General features: G+C 36.0%; 2 protein-coding genes across 5 annotated transcripts in view; both read right to left on the bottom strand.

The window, feature by feature from the left end:
- Positions 1-2,885, bottom strand: part of LOC106083013 (type-1 angiotensin II receptor-associated protein) — a 37,096-nt gene extending 34,211 nt beyond the window's left edge. Inside the window, exons 1-2 of the mRNA XM_013245825.2 lie at positions 2,469-2,885; positions 1,507-1,645 (exon numbers count right to left, since the gene is read on the bottom strand). Coding sequence (XP_013101279.1) covers positions 1,507-1,554 — 48 coding nt within the window. The 5' untranslated portion in view covers positions 1,555-1,645; positions 2,469-2,885. The remainder of the gene's footprint in view (positions 1-1,506; positions 1,646-2,468) is intronic.
- A 2,548-nt stretch (positions 2,886-5,433) lies between these two features.
- LOC106083014 (kelch-like protein 5) lies at positions 5,434-13,033 on the bottom strand. Of its 4 annotated transcripts, none has more exons than XM_013245827.2 (8): positions 11,723-13,033; positions 7,710-8,073; positions 7,260-7,643; positions 6,900-7,201; positions 6,633-6,840; positions 6,452-6,574; positions 6,152-6,382; positions 5,434-5,682 (listed from the first exon to the last, which is right to left on the bottom strand). In XM_013245827.2, exons 1-8 carry the CDS (start codon positions 11,977-11,979, stop codon positions 5,605-5,607), a joined length of 1,947 nt encoding a protein of 648 aa, XP_013101281.2. In that variant the 5' UTR covers positions 11,980-13,033; the 3' UTR covers positions 5,434-5,604. The 4 variants fall into 4 exon arrangements, with proteins under 4 accessions (XP_013101281.2, XP_059222265.1, XP_059222266.1 ...); XM_059366282.1 differs by having other exon boundaries at positions 5,434-5,679; XM_059366283.1 differs by having other exon boundaries at positions 5,434-5,679; positions 7,266-7,643.
- Between the last annotated feature and the right edge of the window lie 3,643 nt (positions 13,034-16,676).

Below are 16,676 nucleotides of genomic sequence, written 5' to 3'. Positions count from 1 at the left end.
GGCAGCTATAGCTAAATATAGTCTGACTTGATTTACATTTAGGTCAGATATTAAGAGGCTTAAAATAACACTGTGTTTAAAATTTCAACGAAATCGGGCAATAAATACAGCTTTTATGGGTTTCAGACCCTTTATCGGCAGATCGGTCTATATGACAGCATGCATCAAAAAGACGTATCTGTGCCAAATTTCAGCTCAATACGGACAGAAGGATAGACGGACACACCGATCCCAAATACATGTACTTTGTAGGGTCGGAAATTGGTATTTCGATGTGTTGCAAACGGAATGACTAAATGTATATACCTTCGGTGGTGGGTATAAAAATACTTTGAAGTTAATATTGTCATGAAATATTCTCAAAAACTGTATATACAAATTTTAAACAAAATTTTCTCAGTGGTGAAAACTGACCGGTAAAATTCCCAAAATATTGGCAAAAAAATTTACGCCGCTGAGTTCCTTCCTGGACCCTCAGCGACAACAATTCTCCATAAAAACCTTTTTATCCATTTCACAGTTAGATAAGGATTTTAAGAATTTTTCGATTTCGATTGATTCTGCGTCGATCCATATGCTTATCAATTGGTATATTTCTCTTCCTCCTGGGAAATGCACTAAGTTGGGCTATAACTAGGTAGGATATGAAAATTGTAACATTATATTTCGTACCTACATATGTTAATTTATATATTAAGTGAACATTTTTATTCCTTTTGCCATCTGTGGTTGTAATTTTTACAAAAATTTCCCTTAAAAAAAAAAAACTTTATAATCATGTGTTCTTTCTTAATGTATTCCCATTCGACATATGTAACTATTCCCCACACACACACATCTACACATGCAATTGAAAATTTCGATGGATCTTCATGTGCAGCACCCAATTAATAAAAGCGAATGACCTATACACAAATAAATTCGGGTCGGCCCGAGCCTCAAACATATTCAATCGTGGGGGTCGATGTATGTCAGAGAAAACACAACCAAAGATTCTGTCATTTTCTGATGCTCGCCTTTTGGTACGGGGGGTCATAGTGTATGTTGTTTGATTTTTTTTTTCAAATCTCAAAAACGGGTATTTTCAATGTTGCCAAATTAAGACAAAATCTATTTCTGTTGTTTCAAGTTGAAATGGCATGGCATCATCTATTTTAGGGGCGTATTTGTTGTGGAGCATGTGAGTGTTAGTTGTTGTTGTCACCCCAGGGGAGCGCGCAAACAAAACACCAAACGGCTTCTGGTATTTTTTTCGCATTTTAAAATTAGCGCAGCACATTGTGAAGTCAATAAAAACGAATGTGAATGTGATGTATTCTTGTTTTATTTGCGACTACTTGCGAAATAGACCAAATTAAAATCCAAATTCGAACAGTAACAGAACAATGCTCGAGTGTCGAAAGTTGTTCCAAGTCATATCGAAGCCCCATTCCCAAAAAACGATAATAAAGTTCTTAATTAATTTATAGGTAAACAGAAAGAACAATGGAAAACAATTGCATTTACCTTAACCCGCACAAAGGCAGATCCCATTAATTCGCTTATATCTGTCATATTGGTGTTGGTGACGGTATTGTTGTTGCTGGTGTTGGTGTTGGTTTTTAATGCTGCTGCTATTGCCGCTGTAGTGTTACTCTGATAAATTCTAGCAACGATAACAAAACGATGATGAGACGATGATGACTGAATATTTTGCTGTTTTTGTTTTTTAACTGCTTTGTCACAGTGGGAGGACAATTTCAAAATAATGATTGAAAGCAACAATTTGAAGAAATGGATGGATGTACTTTAAAGCAATACTACCTTTCTATTAATTTTACAACAAAAAAGTTGAAGAATGGAGGAAGTTTGGGAATGTTAGAAGTTTAGGATTGTAGCAAACTTGAGATTTATGGAAAAAACTTGTAAAAATATTTTTTGTAGAATCTCCATATATTTTGAAACTTTTTTTGCCCTATAACAATCCATCCAAATAAATCCAAAAACTATCAGCAGTATATAATAAAAAAGCATGGTTAATTTTATGCAACATATACGATTTCAATGTGCGTATAACTACCAGTAATTGAAAAGTTTGACTATAAGTTTCTTTTGAAACGCTTGGCTTGGTATTAAAAATATAACAACATTATGAATACGAACAGTTTGCATAGAATTTCAAATGTTTACTACAAAATTAAGCGTTAGAATTCGCATATACAATACTTTTATTTTTTCAAAAATTTTATGATCATTCTATTTTACATAAAATTGATAGTAGATGCTCCCTATTCACACATCCACGAAATTAAAACTTAGTCTCATTATTATGTTTTCAAAAACTTCTTAATAATGAGGTCATGCATCTCATTGAAATTACTTTATTCATAATGACAATTTCTCCATTGTCAATTTCTTATCTCCCACTGTGAATCGTTACTAGTCAATTTATCTATTTTCTGTGTATGTATGTGTGGGGTTTGCCTTACTGCTTTAGTTAGTAATGCTGTTGTTTTCGTTGTTGCTTTGGTTAGATTTGATTTTCATATGTAGTATTTTTAGTAATTGCACACTCTCACTCTTCTCTCAAGACAATAAAAACAAAACACTTTATTTCACTTGTATTAAGTAACCAGCTGTTATTGGATATTTTTTTTGGGCTAACCAACTGCCACAATTAGCGCGTAGACACAAAACAAATTGCGTATTTCAACAATTTCGCAAAAGAATTTTTCTTCTTTGTGTAAAAGCTAAATTTTTGTACTTTATTCAAAATTTAAATGCATCCGTGCGAAGGAAACGAAATTCATATAAAACACCCGTACGATGTGGCGCTCATTAACCGTGAATATACAGCAAAAACGCAACTTAAGCACTTGTTGGGCGCGACAAAAACCAACTGAGAAACTCACTCACTCAACTGAGAACAGCAGATAGTGAGATTCAAATTAGAAGTAAAATTTATCTTACCAGCTGTTATGAAATTACTTTTCTTTCATTCACTACGAAATGGGAGCTTAGGATTTTTTTTAACGAATACCAGGTAGTGGGAACCTGTTTCATTAGGTAAGACGTTAAGATTTAAATTTAAATAATATAACATTACAAAAAAACTTTGAATCGGTACCTAGGTCCCAAAGATTATATATCAAATAAAACATTTTTTTTTGGAAAAATGGATTAAAATTTTAAGCTTTTTAAGTGACCATAATTAAAACAACCAACCATAATTAAAACAAAATTTTACGAATTCACCTCTAAAATCGAGTTTGTAATTTTCAAATTCAATGCAAATTTAGTGAAACTCAAATATATACCAAATATTGACAACATTTTCTCTAAAATTGAATTTAAACATAATTTTCGGAAAAAAATGATGGGCCTACTACGGATTGCAACCTTAATTCAGTTGCGTTGCCAACGGGAAATTTCGTTATAGAAACTTCCATTTTTGTATTGAATTACTTACTTTATTACAATTTACTTAATGACTGAACGTTCAAAACATTGATATTGATCGATACCAAAAAAAGGAAAATCTAATAAAAAGATTGCGTATGCAATGAATTTTTCTTCTTTGTGTAATAGCTAAATTTCTGTACTTAATTCAAATTTTAAAGCATCCGTGCGAAGGAAACGAAACAAACGAAGAAAGAAAACGAAACAAAAAGCAACTTAAGCACTTGTTGGGCGCGACAAAAACCAACTGAGAAACTTACTCATTCAACTGAGAACATCGGAAAGAGAGATTCCAATTAGAAGTAAAATTTATCTTGCCAGCTGTTGTGAAATTATTTTTCTTACATTCACAACGGAATGGGAGCTTCCGATTTCTTATTGACGAGCTGTGTTCGGGAACTCAAAAATTTGTGCAAATTTGCACAAATTTTTACTGGAAGTCGTTCGCGTACTATATTTGCAAGCAGAAGAGAGCGAGAGAGCAAATTTTAACAGTTAGAAAATAGAGAACCTGCAAATTTCTCATCGGAAAACTACGATGATACCAACACCGTTCCTTTGAATTTGTTAAGGAGGGAAGATGCTGCTATGGGATTGAGTGGATCCAGCTGGGCAGTTAAACAAGTGACGCACATTGGTATTAGAAAAAATTAGTCTACCAATTGTGAACAGATACAGATATCTGCAATGATACGAAAGTGTCCGTAGACGTCACATGACCAAATAGAAAGCTCCCTTAGCCTCACATCTGTGGTCGTAGCAATTTATCTAACCACAATATCCAAAAGCATTAGGTGGTAAGTCCAAGGTATCTTTGTCAGCACAATACGTGTACTTTTGTATACGGTGGCATGTAAAGCACCGTATATTTTGCTTGCAAATTTTTTAAAGAGAATAAAATGGCTCTTACTCTCCTGCAAATACTGGAAAAGTACGCGAACCGACCTAGTACCAGGTAGCGGGAACCTGTTTTATTAGCTAATACGTTCAGATTTATTGGGTTGCCCAAAAAGTAATTGCGGATTTTTTAAAAGAAAGTAAATACATTTTTAATAAAACTTAGAATGAACTTTAATCAAATATACTTTTTTTACACTTTTTTTCTAAAGCAAGCTAAAAGTAACAGCTGATAACTGACAGAAGAAAGAATGTAAATACAGAGTCACAAGCTGTGAAAAAATTTGTCAACGCCGACTATATGAAAAATCCGCAATTATATGAAAAATTTAAATAAAAAATTTGATACAAAAAAACCTTGAATCTGCACCTAGGTCCGAAAGATTACATATTAAATAATACATTTTTTTGGAAAAATTTCTACAAATTTTAAACTTTTGTGATTGATTATTGATTATAAAGGAGCGATAATAAACCAACATTTTACGAGTTCACTACAAAATTCGATTTTGTAATATCGAAAATTTAGTGCAACTCAAATATATACCAAAATTTATTGTCAAAGTTGGGCATGGGCATACTATGGATTGCAACCTTAATTCAGTTGCGTTGCCAACGGGCAAATTTGTTATAGAAACTTCCATTTTTGTATCGAATTGCCTATTGTATCACAATTTACTTAATGACTGAACGTTCAAAGCACTGATATTGAACGATACTGACAAACATTTCCAAATTTTTATTTACCTGACAACGCAACTACAGTTGAATTGCCATCTACATTATACAAAAATCAAATGTGAACGAAATTTTCTACGAAATTCATATACGGGCACAATTGCTGAACAAATCAAATATCGACGAAATTTTCTTGCCGATTGATCTTGACAATATTTTCTATGAAAAACTAAATTGGACAAACTTGTCTGTTTAAACCAAAAAAAATTCTTATTAAGATTTAAATTGGAAGGACATTTTCTTTCAATATATAGTTTTTGGCTGGAACAGTTCATTCTTTTAATTAAAAATTCGGAAAATTTTCTTTTACGATGAAGGGGGATATCAAAAAGTTTAGTTGAAGAAAATATAACAAGGCTCTTTCATCGTTTTGACAAATCGTTTGATTTTTGCTTTATTTTTACGATTAAAATTATAAAATATTTTGATTTGGATTTTTGTTTTTTATAAATATAATACGATTTATGACATTATTACTAGGATAAAATTTTAGAAAAATACACGAGTAGTGAGTGAAAAAGTATTCACATCTTAAAGATTATAATAATCCACAAATTCCACATTACGGCGGTAGCAAATGGGGTTCAATCTCACTGGTTTCCATACCTTCTAATGAATTATAAAAATAACGAACAGGATGAAAATACAAGAAAGAAAAAAGACATTAAATAAGGTGCAAAGAAAGATAGTTAGAGTATGTACATTTAAATAATAATAGCATGAATGAACACCAATGGAATGTATCGTTTATCCGTCCAGTCCATTAAGTGATATTGGTCTGTCTGTAACAAAAAGCACCTGAAGCATAACATGCTGGGGGGAAAACAGCAGCATTTTTCTTTTTTTTGTGATAAGGAAAGCAACAAGGATTTGAAAGCAGTAAGAGCGCAGTAAAGCACATTTAGCTTTTGTCAAATGGAGAACAACATCACTAATTTGGAATTTATATGCGGGCCCGCCTTAAAGCTGGTTGAGGACAGACAAAGAGTTTATAAGGCGGGCGAGCAGTATAGTTAAAGACAGTGAGTACAACATGTCAGGTAGTTTAAGGAAAAGAAATAAAAATTGTCAACTAAACTGTTGAACTTGCTAATGGTGGTGTCGAAGGAATTATATTCGGAATTGCCACAACACAGGCTCCAGCCCGGCTGTACGTTAGTTGAGACACTTGGGTCCACTCGTTAGATTCTGGATCGTATTCTTCCACAGTCTTTAAATAATGATTGCCATCGTAGCCTCCCACGGCCATTAGACGATCTCCAAGCAAAGCGCAGCCTATGGCATCTCTGCCAATACTCAATGAACAAATCTAAGAAGAAAACAAAAATAAATAAACAAGAGATGATTTTTGGATTTATCACATTTCTGTAGAACAAACCAAAGTCCATGTATCTGTGCTGGGATCATATCGTTCAACAGTATCTGTGCGACACACTGAGGGATTGCTTGCAGGACAATCGTGGCCACCCAATGCGTATATAAAGCCATGAGCTACCGATACCTTTTACAAAATATTTTAGGACTCATATCCTTTTAAAAACCACAACTCATTTACTTACTCCAACACCACCTCTCCGCTTATTCATTGGGGCGCGCATAGTCCATTTGTTAGTATGCGGATCATAACACTCTATGGATCTGTGACAAACTGAGCCATCTCGTCCGCCTACAACATAGAGACGACCTCCTAGGACAGCCACTCCTGCAGTTGATCTCATGGAATACATTGGTGCCACATAGCTCCAGGTTCGAGCCACAGGATCCCATCTAATAACAAACATTGAAATAATTCGTTTTCCATTAGAGATACAAATTGCTTTCCACACCTTTCCACAGTATTCAAATAACTCCAACCGTCGTGGCCACCCACAGCATAGAGTGGACCTTCCAGCACAGCTACTCCCAGCCCATGACGATGAGTTCCCATGGGGTTTAAGGGGGTCCACGCCAATGTATTCAAGTCCAAACTCTCAACAGTATTTAAGGTTTTCAAGCCATCACGGCCTCCCACTATAACCAGTTTGTCATCCATTACGGCCACACCAAATTGTAGACGTCTGGCTGACATGTTTTTCCAGGCAGTCCATTTGTCCAAACGAGGACAATAACTTTCAATACTAATAGCTCCCTATTACAATACATATTTTCCAATCATAAGTTATGCACTAGGTCGGAGCTTTATATACCTTTACCTTATGCGCATCCATTCCACCAACAGCCAATAACCTGCCGACAGTGGACTTTCGAGGTTTTGTGCGTTCGGAAGAGATAAGAGATCTTCTTTCAGGTAACAAGTGCCATTTGAGAGCCTCCATAACCAGTTGCTGGCATTCATTGGAAGCGCACACGCTCTCCACATGGTCCATAATAAACGAGGGCTGCAGCAATGGCAGCCGCACCAAAGCCAATAATTCAGGAATGTGTTGTTCGCGATTATTTGGATCATGTTGTATCCACGACATTAGACTGTGGAAAACATCCTGTTCCGAGGGAACATTGAGATCATCACTTGCCAATAATTTGGCCAATTGGTCTGCGTTTAGTTGGAAAAATTCTTGATTTTTGCAAACCTGTGCAAGGAAAAGCATAGAAATTTTTAAAAGATGGACCAAAAATTGTATCATTCGTTTACTCACCTGCATAAAATGTTGGCATGTGTAGGCCGTGGCCAATTGTAACAGAGTGTTACAACTTTGTTGCTCGGCAAAAAATGCAAATCCCAAACAATTTGAGGGATGTAATTGTCTAGCTAGGAAATTACAGCAGGCAGTAACAACAGCATTCAATTGAAGCAGACATGCGGTAGCCAGTAGGGTTTCCACCGTATCTTCTCTTAGCTCTATGAAGCCTGTGTAACAATATTGTACCAATATTTGCAATGCATCACCATGAACTTCACCCAATGTGACTTCTTCCTCTTTGGTCTCACGCAGAGAACCAGTGAACATAGCCGAAAAGTATGCACTGGATGCGGACAGTACCAAACGATGGGCAGGCACTCTAAAGATAAAACAAAATTTTTAGTTTTTTAACTTACTAGTCGATATACAATAAGCATAGGCACCATCTGAACAATGATGTCAAAACACCAAATTTCCTATGGTAACGCAAAATCACGAGTCGGGTAAACAATTTCGTAAATCACAATACCGAAGCCCATTGAGAGGTATTTGGGAGTAGGTTCCAATTGATATAAAATTTTGGAGTGAAGTGTCTAAAGCGCTACCCCACCACATACCCATACTGACAGTAAGCTCGATCAGTACTATTTATAGGGTGATTTTTTTATGAGTTAACTTTTTTGGAGTGCCAGCACTGTTTTTGATGTAGTCACACTTACACGAGAAGGTAGCAATCCTCCTCAAGCTTATATATGTAAGTAAGCAAGCTCGATCTAGTCCCTAATACCAATCACCGAGTGAACATGATGGCAATTGTTTATTTAGTCTCCTTATCATATCGAGCACCATAGGCACTCAGTATTTTAGCAAGAGCCTAAAATACTGCCGCTCGTCCAATAATAATTGATAATTGTTTCCAAACTGCGTCTATGAAAGGGAAAAGTGTTCAATATACTCACGAAGAAACTCACAAACATGCCACAAACGAAATTTATTGTCAAAATTCGCCTTACAACAGTTCGATGGAAATCCACCATCTAAAAATTTTGTTCAGCGTTTAGTTTCCTTTGTCTAAATTTGGTGCCTAAATTTGGTGATCGGGGACCCATTCTCAAAAAGACACCCACCAGGGGAACATGAAATGTAGATGGGAGTCAGTTAATAGGTCTTTAGCAGCAGAGAATTAATCTGAAATTAAAATAACAATCAAATGTACGTGTTCCCAATTGGGTGGTCAGCTATTTAAACCACGCTAGCATATTTAAACGGATCAAGACCAGGGTTTCTGACAAGGCGGATTTGAAAAGGCGATCTCACGCGAACAGCTGTTAACAGCCGATCGGATTTGACGTTATTAAGATGTCTTATTTTTGTTTGCATTCTCTTTGTTTTTATCTTCTTTTACGCATATTCTTCGCTCATGCACGCACACGTATACACGCACGCACAAAAATTTGTTTGCGTGTGTAGGCAAAACGACAATCAGCTTGATGGCGCATTGCACCATATGATTTGTGGTTGTTTTACAAATGAGGCCACCTTCAATTGTTTCGCTATGGGTTTCTTAGTACTGCGGCTTCGAAACCTCTACTCCGGTCAAATCCACAGCCATGCTTAAGACAATAGCCCCTTAAATTAAAAGTTATTTTCAAGGAGAGCGTCAAATCCGACGTCAACATTTGGGACGAAGTGTTTGCGAGCCAGTCCGAAAGGTCCCCAAAGGGATATTAATGCAGAACTTAAAAATAAAGAACTACCACTTAAACCATTATGGTGTAGAGTGGTAATTTGACATTGAAATTTGATGTCCAGAAAAGCGCCTACTGCTCAAATATTTGGACTAATCTGCACAGTATGGAAGTTTGGCAGCACAGAACGAATCTTACATTCAAATTTGGGTTAAAGTGGATGCGGCTGAAATTTAAGTCTATGCAAATTGGTTTCCCGAAAACCATTTTTTTTGGTTCCGCTTCTTTATGTATTTGCTATGCGCCTTGTGCATTTCACGGAAATAGAAATTATCAATTAATTTCTATGTGATATCATAAGGTCATATTGAACAAAGCCGAGTGTACACAGAGAGAATTTTCCTTCATAAATGTAATGATCGGTTTTCATAACCTTTTGTTCATAAATATTGTGAAAAGTTTTATTACATTAATGAAAAAATCATAATTATTATGAAAATTCTAAATGAAAAAAAATTAATATGATTGTTTATAAAAAAAAATTCTTATGTTTATGAAACTTTGTTTCATACATATAAAGAAAGTGGTGAAATTATTCATCATTTTTATCATAAATATAAAAATTATGTTATTGAAATATGTCCACGTATGTGATAGGAAAAGATATGATAATTTGATGGGAACAATTTTCAAATCAAGTCCAAGTAAACTACTTAATGTATACTTGGAAGAGGTTCAGCCTTTTGTCATTTTGTCGTTTTGTGTAAAAGAAAGAATGAAAAAATACCTACATGCATGTGTTACCTTAGAGCAATCTTGAAGCTATTAGGTGTTTTAAACATTGCTTCACTTCATGTTTCATTATTAATACAATAAAAACATTTCATAAATAATAGAATAGGGTTTCATGAATTTTATAAATATTATTACAAATTTTATGATTTTTTTTCTGAAATATTAGAAAAATGCTCCATATTATGAAAGGTTTTCATAAATGTTATGAAATCTTTTCATAAATGTTATGAAATTTTTCATAAATTTTATGAAATCTTTTCATAAACTAAATTTATGATTTTCATAAATGTTATGACATTTCCTTGGTTTGAGATTTATGAAAAGTGTTTCATAAATGTTATGTTATTATGACAATATCATTAGCATTTTTCTTTCTGTGTATACGACGATGACTAAATGTTACATCAACAACATAGAGCAAGGTAATAGTTTAATCTTCACCACAATGGCGTGTACATTCTTATTATACCATTCAATTCAACGCATTTTTGTCTTTGTAGGAAGGAGAAAAAGCAAAATAATTTCAAATTTTTTGCGTTGAATATTGATATGTGTGTGACTAGTCTTTGTTTAAATACATGCGCTAAAAGTTTGCTACAAGAAAATCCCCTTAACAAAGAATTATAAAGTGAATGAACGACGTTGGCAATAAGCTAATTGATCATTCCTAACACGACGAGGAGGGAATAACTAGATGGTGGTATCATAAACCGCCAGCCAGAGACATTGTGCATCGTGGATCGATGGATATACAAGTATCCATGCTCATTGTATGTATGCTTGTGGGGGAAAAACTGCGACATCAAGCAGCAGCCACAATGTTCTCCAGTAGTCAGTGTGCCTACCACAAATACAATTCACTTTCTACCAATGATCATTGTCTCTCAATGTTGTCAATAATAATAATATAACAACAACAACAACAGCAGAAGCGACAATCAGCAACACCAACAGCAGCAGCTAGCAGTCAGCAGCCATCATCGACAACGCAAAAAATAAAAGAAATCCCAGAAAGAAGTACAAACAAAGAAAACTTACGGCTGTGCAGAGATTTCTTTTTAAAACAAACACGAACCAAAACAAAGAGATGCTGCGGTGAATCTCATACTGTGGGAAATTAATGGATTTGTTTGTTTAATATCCAAGCGGTAAGCGGATGCAAAAAACACACCATAAAAGAAATACCAAAAGCTGATGTGATGTTGCCTACGACGATATGATAAGTATTGCCAAGTACTTGCTAGAATTACTAGAATTAGCCATGTAAACAATACAAATCAGTTTGGAAATAAATTATTACAATGACATTCAAAGTAATGGGGATTTTCTTAAGTTGAGTTGATAGAGCTAAGGATTTGATTGTATTTTTTTAATTGTTTCTTTGTTTTAACAATAAAAATTAAAAAAAAAACTCTGCTGGCAAGTTTTCCTTGCGTTGCATTTTTTCCAGCAAGGATAACTTGTCAAAAAAAATCCAAGAACCCTCTAAGCCAGCTTTTGTTTAAAACATTAACTAGGCAAATACATTAGAAGGCAAAAACTTACCTACGTCCATCAATGCCTGCTATCAGAACAACATCACACAATTGATGATTTTCCAAATACAACTGCATTCGTTTCAGTACACTTTCCGCATGATCGGAGCAGCGGAAAAATTCATCTTGGCTTACGGCCGAATTAAGACTTCCCAAACTGAAGTCGCGCGAGAATGATTCAGCATCGGTGAGTAATGAAATTCGTGCAGAAGATGAATTCGTCGAATCCCGACTGGGACTCTCTTTGTTTGTTGTGCTGTTGGCCATTGGTGTCACTCGAGCAACATACAATGAGATCAATAAATCATTGGTTCCGTCGTGGTGCCGGTTGGAAGGGTTGGTTGAGGTGGGTACTTTTCGTTTTTAAATGCGTTTCCGGTCTGTTGGCTATGCTGATCTCTGTGCTAAATATCTTTGTTGCTGTTTGCTTGCTTTCTATTGTTATTTGCTTTTTATCACTTTTTCGCTTTTTGATTTCAACAGATATTGATAAAAATTAAGATTTGACGTTTGTTTGATATGGAAAATCTCACTGCTGCCGTTGAAGTTTCTCCACATATATAGAACGTTTCAGGTGTTTGGTGTTTTGGCAGTCAATGCAATTTTCGATTTTCTTTTCTTTCTTAAACCCGTCCCGTCACCATGGAAGAACTAAAAGAACTAACCCAGTACAAGCAGCATTCTTTAATGGGTAAGCTCTGCTGCCTGCTGCCAACTGGATGACTTCGTCGTCGGACGTCGATTAGATTTACTCTGTGTTACAATGAATTACACACAGACGCATACACACTCATACCACCAGACAATGATAGATGTTGTGATGCGCCATACGTTTTCACAATGCACAATGGAACAGACCTCCGCCTCAACTGCTCGTCGTCGCACTATACATTTAATATTCCTCCTGCTTCTCTTTTATGATAGCTGTCACTCTTGTGGCGCAGGGAATCTGGTAAATTCGCGAGGGGGCTTCACTATATCCATTATTTATTTTTCGCTATCAATTGCCACAAACAATGGGGCATGTGCACATATGTATGTATGTAAAGGCGAGATGGGGGCATTTGACTTTAAATCAGTTGTTGACGATTTAATGTTAATGTCATTGTTAAGACCAACTATTTTAATATTTTTACTTTCTCCGTTTTTGTAATGTTTTACTGTGAGAACAACAAAATTGTGATAGATTGGTGGTGGTCAATGAGTAAACACATCTCCACAATTAAATGTTATGTTATTGTGTCTCAGCTTTGTTGTTGGACATTTTCATTTGTTTATCTCACGGTTTGTTTTTTCTTTTCTTCTTCATAAAATCTTAGTGTTCCCGGCAGTGTACCAAGGCGAGACTTTTCGTCGGCGACGGCGACTTGGCCAACATCTCTATCGGCGGCTCATCGGCTGAGCCGATTTAAAATTTCAAAACAGCGACTGTTTAAATGAGCATATTTTGATTTATCGTTCAATTTCATTTCGTGGACGAGGCAACAAAATGCTGCTGCACTTGTCAGGGATCCGGAGCGGGAACTTTTTTCCGCTCCGTTCCCGCAAAAATTTATCCACTCCGCTCCGGCCATTTTTTTTTTCGCTCCGCCGAGAGCCGGCGCCGCCCGCCTTTCACTGAGACTCTCCGCTCCCCGGTACGGGATAGCTGTAAGCACCACACAGGCTGGAACATTGAGGTCCGATCTATGTGGTGTTCATTACTGTCACTAGAAGCTTAGCTGCGAGCTACCGGGCTCGTCCACAGGTTGCGGATAGTGGAATGTTCCATACGGAGTAACTGCTACTGCAATCGCGGACAATCAGCGGTATCGAGCGGAGAGTCTCAGTGAGAGGGCGGGTGGCATCGGCTCTTGCACTAATACTGAGTGCCTATGATGACGGATATGACAAGACAAGTTCTTGGCGCCTTTAAATAACCAATGGCCACCTGGAGCTTGACAAGGATCGCCACATCCACATGAAAATGTGGCAACAACAACAACAACTCTTCATTCGATAACGCTGATTGTCCGCGACTGCACTTTGAGCTACTTAGTATAGAGCATTCTACTATCCGCAATCTGTAGTTCACGGTTAAGCTTCTCGCGATAACAATGAACACCACACAGATCAGAGCTCAAAGCTGCAGCCTGTGTAATGTTTATAGTTTTCCCGCTCCGGGTCCGATAATATATATTTTTGATCGCCGTCTGTATCGGGCAATATCCTTTATAAAGACCAATATAAACCGATCTCTTGAATTGATTTTTTGAGCCTCAATTCTACTCCGATTTGGCCGAAATTTTTGAAAATTGGTTTCCTTTATGACCTCCAACATTTTTGTAAAATATAGTCTCAATCGATCCATAATCGTTTATTGCCCCCATATAAACCGATCTTCCGACTGTACTTCTTGATCGAATTTTTATCCGATTTGGGTGAAGTTTTGCATAATTTCTCCAACGACCTCTAACTTTTGTATAATCCTTACTTCCTAAGCATCTTGAGGACGCAATTGTTATTTGATTTGACTGAAATTTTGCATAATGAATCTCCTATAACCTCCAACATCCATGTCAAATATGGTCTGAATACGTGTCTATTGCTCCTATATGTACTGATCATCCGACTTTACTTCTTAAGCATATACCGGAAGCGTTTTTACTACTCATTATGTTCGGCCGTCACGAACTTTTGATACTTATTATCCAATTTTATTATAAACCTACAATATCTATTGTATATTGATGTCCAATTATGGGCCGATTTGACTCATATTTGGTTCAAGTACCCAGAAGTTTATTTAAGTCAGAAGAAGTTTGTTTAACTTCAAGGAAATCAGGTTATAAATTTATGGCTTAAGATTCTAGATCTGCATATCGGTCTTTATGGCAGCTATATCCAAATATGGTCTATACCCTAGGGCAACTATATCCAAATTTGGTCCAATCTGGATGTTCAGTACGGACAATGGGTGCAACTCACAAATTTCAGCGAAATCGGGTAACAAATGAGGCTTTCATGGGTTTAAAACGGATTAGTCTGTCAGACAGCTTTATATAAATATGGTCCGATCTGGCCTTTGTTCTGGTCTGACAACCAGGGTCCCAGTGCAACTAACTATTCCAAATTTCAGCGAAGTCGGGTAACAAATGGGGTTTTTATGGGTTTAAGACCCTTAATCGCAATATCGCTATATATATGACAACTATATCTAAATTATTTCGATCTGGACCACACTCGTCGTAGATGTTGACCGGATGTTACTGTTCTAAATATCAACAAAATCGGGTGGAAAACGCGCTCTTAAATCGGTAGGTCGATCTATATGGCAGCTATATCCAATTATGACTCGATATGGACCATTTTCCGTTCTGATATCGGAAAATGTCAACGAAATCGGATAATTAATAAACTATCGGATAGGTGGGATCAAAAAGTAACCGTTATTTTAATTTTTTTCAAAAAGTATTTATTCATCTATAACTATCTTCTCACCTTTAAAGTAATACCCCTCAAATATTTTTTCCAATCCTCAAAACACTTTTGAAACGCGTTTTTTGGTTACACATAACTAATACAGTTTCTTTGATCCATTTTTTCCAGTAGGTAAAAAATCGAAGAGCACTCCAAAACACGATTAACCTTTTTATCCGTCAAAAAATAAATCGACAATGCAAATATATAACTGACATGTGTACCAACATAACAGAAAGAATTCGAAAATCAAACATACGCAACTCACGAAATTTGAAAATAACGGTTACTTTTTATCAGTCCAAGTATATCCAAATATGATCCGATTTTGATCGTTTAAGAACTTAACCTGCGCATAAACACGATTCTTTGACAATCTTTAGCTCAGTATCTCAAATTTTGAAGGCTGTAGCGTTATTACAACAGACGGACAGACACACAGACATCGTCTTAACATTTTACGACGATCCAGAATATATAGGCTTTATAGTGCCAGATATAGGTATGTCGATGTCTTACAAACGGATTGACTAACTGAATATACCCCTTATCCTATCGTGGTAGGTATAAAAATCCATGGAGGTTTTTGCTTGATCTTTTTTAGTTTTGGCCTGTAATAAGAAACCGTGCAAAGAACTTGACAAAGGCGAACAATGGCGGATGGTATACATGATACGGCCCTACGGTAATTAGCTCGTTTTCACTTTAAGACGAGTTCAAAAATTCAAAAAAAAGTCATTTACTGATATCATGCGATAGAAGTAGATCGGTATCGAGTGGACAGTCCAACCCCGGGCGGAATCGGCTTTAGCTTGAATACTGATATGACAAGGCGAGTTATTGGGCGATCGGTCCTATAGACCGAAACAAACTTACTCGCGTATAGGACCTTGAAGAGGATCGCTACCTTAACCTATAACAACAACAATCTATGTTAAATTGTATTTAGGTTTCATATACAGTCGAATCCGCTTAATTGAAAAAATTGCATAATTGAAAAAAAAATCACTTGAACTGTTTGATTTTAAGGGCATTTTTAACGCATTTCACTCCGCTTAATTGAAATGCAAATTTATGTTAAAGCAGACACAATTCAAAGATATCAACTCCGCTTAATTGAAAACACTACCTATACAATTTTTTGATATTTTTATTATAAATCCTTTAACTGCTAGTTTCTGCTAATGGAAAACATTATTAATTCTACAAACTTCGATTAATTGAAAACGTCGGATAAAGTTCTTGCATTTTGCTGTTTTCAATTAAGAGGATTCAACTGTATACCAAATGATGTATGAAAAACATTGAATTCCTCTGGCGGACACCTTATTCGGTATAATCTCGAGCTCAAGAGGAAAACTTAAGGTGCTATTACACGATATGCATTTTCGAATGTGGCAACGAAAGTTGTACACATCGTATATCTCGAATGAAACATGGATTTTGGAATGAATATGCAATTGTTTGGATCAAAGTGAAATGCTTTTTCATCGAGCATAAATGTA

Source organism: Stomoxys calcitrans, chromosome 4, assembly GCF_963082655.1.
Source record: "Stomoxys calcitrans chromosome 4, idStoCalc2.1, whole genome shotgun sequence".
Classification (NCBI taxonomy): Eukaryota; Metazoa; Arthropoda; class Insecta; order Diptera; family Muscidae; genus Stomoxys; species Stomoxys calcitrans.
This window is presented reverse-complemented; position numbering and strand designations above follow the sequence as displayed.

Excerpts from the sequence above, each read along its gene's own strand:
- LOC106083014 (XM_013245827.2), bottom strand. The coding sequence starts at position 11,979 with ATGGCCAACAGCACAACAAACAAAGAGAGTCCCAGTCGGGATTCGACG. Across the intron at positions 6,383-6,451 it reads GCACAGATACATGGACTTTG|ATTTGTTCATTGAGTATTGG; the intron begins GTTTGTTCTACA and ends TTTTCTTCTTAG. Across the intron at positions 5,683-6,151 it reads CACCATTAGCAAGTTCAACA|AAGGTATGGAAACCAGTGAG; the intron begins GTTTAGTTGACA and ends ATAATTCATTAG.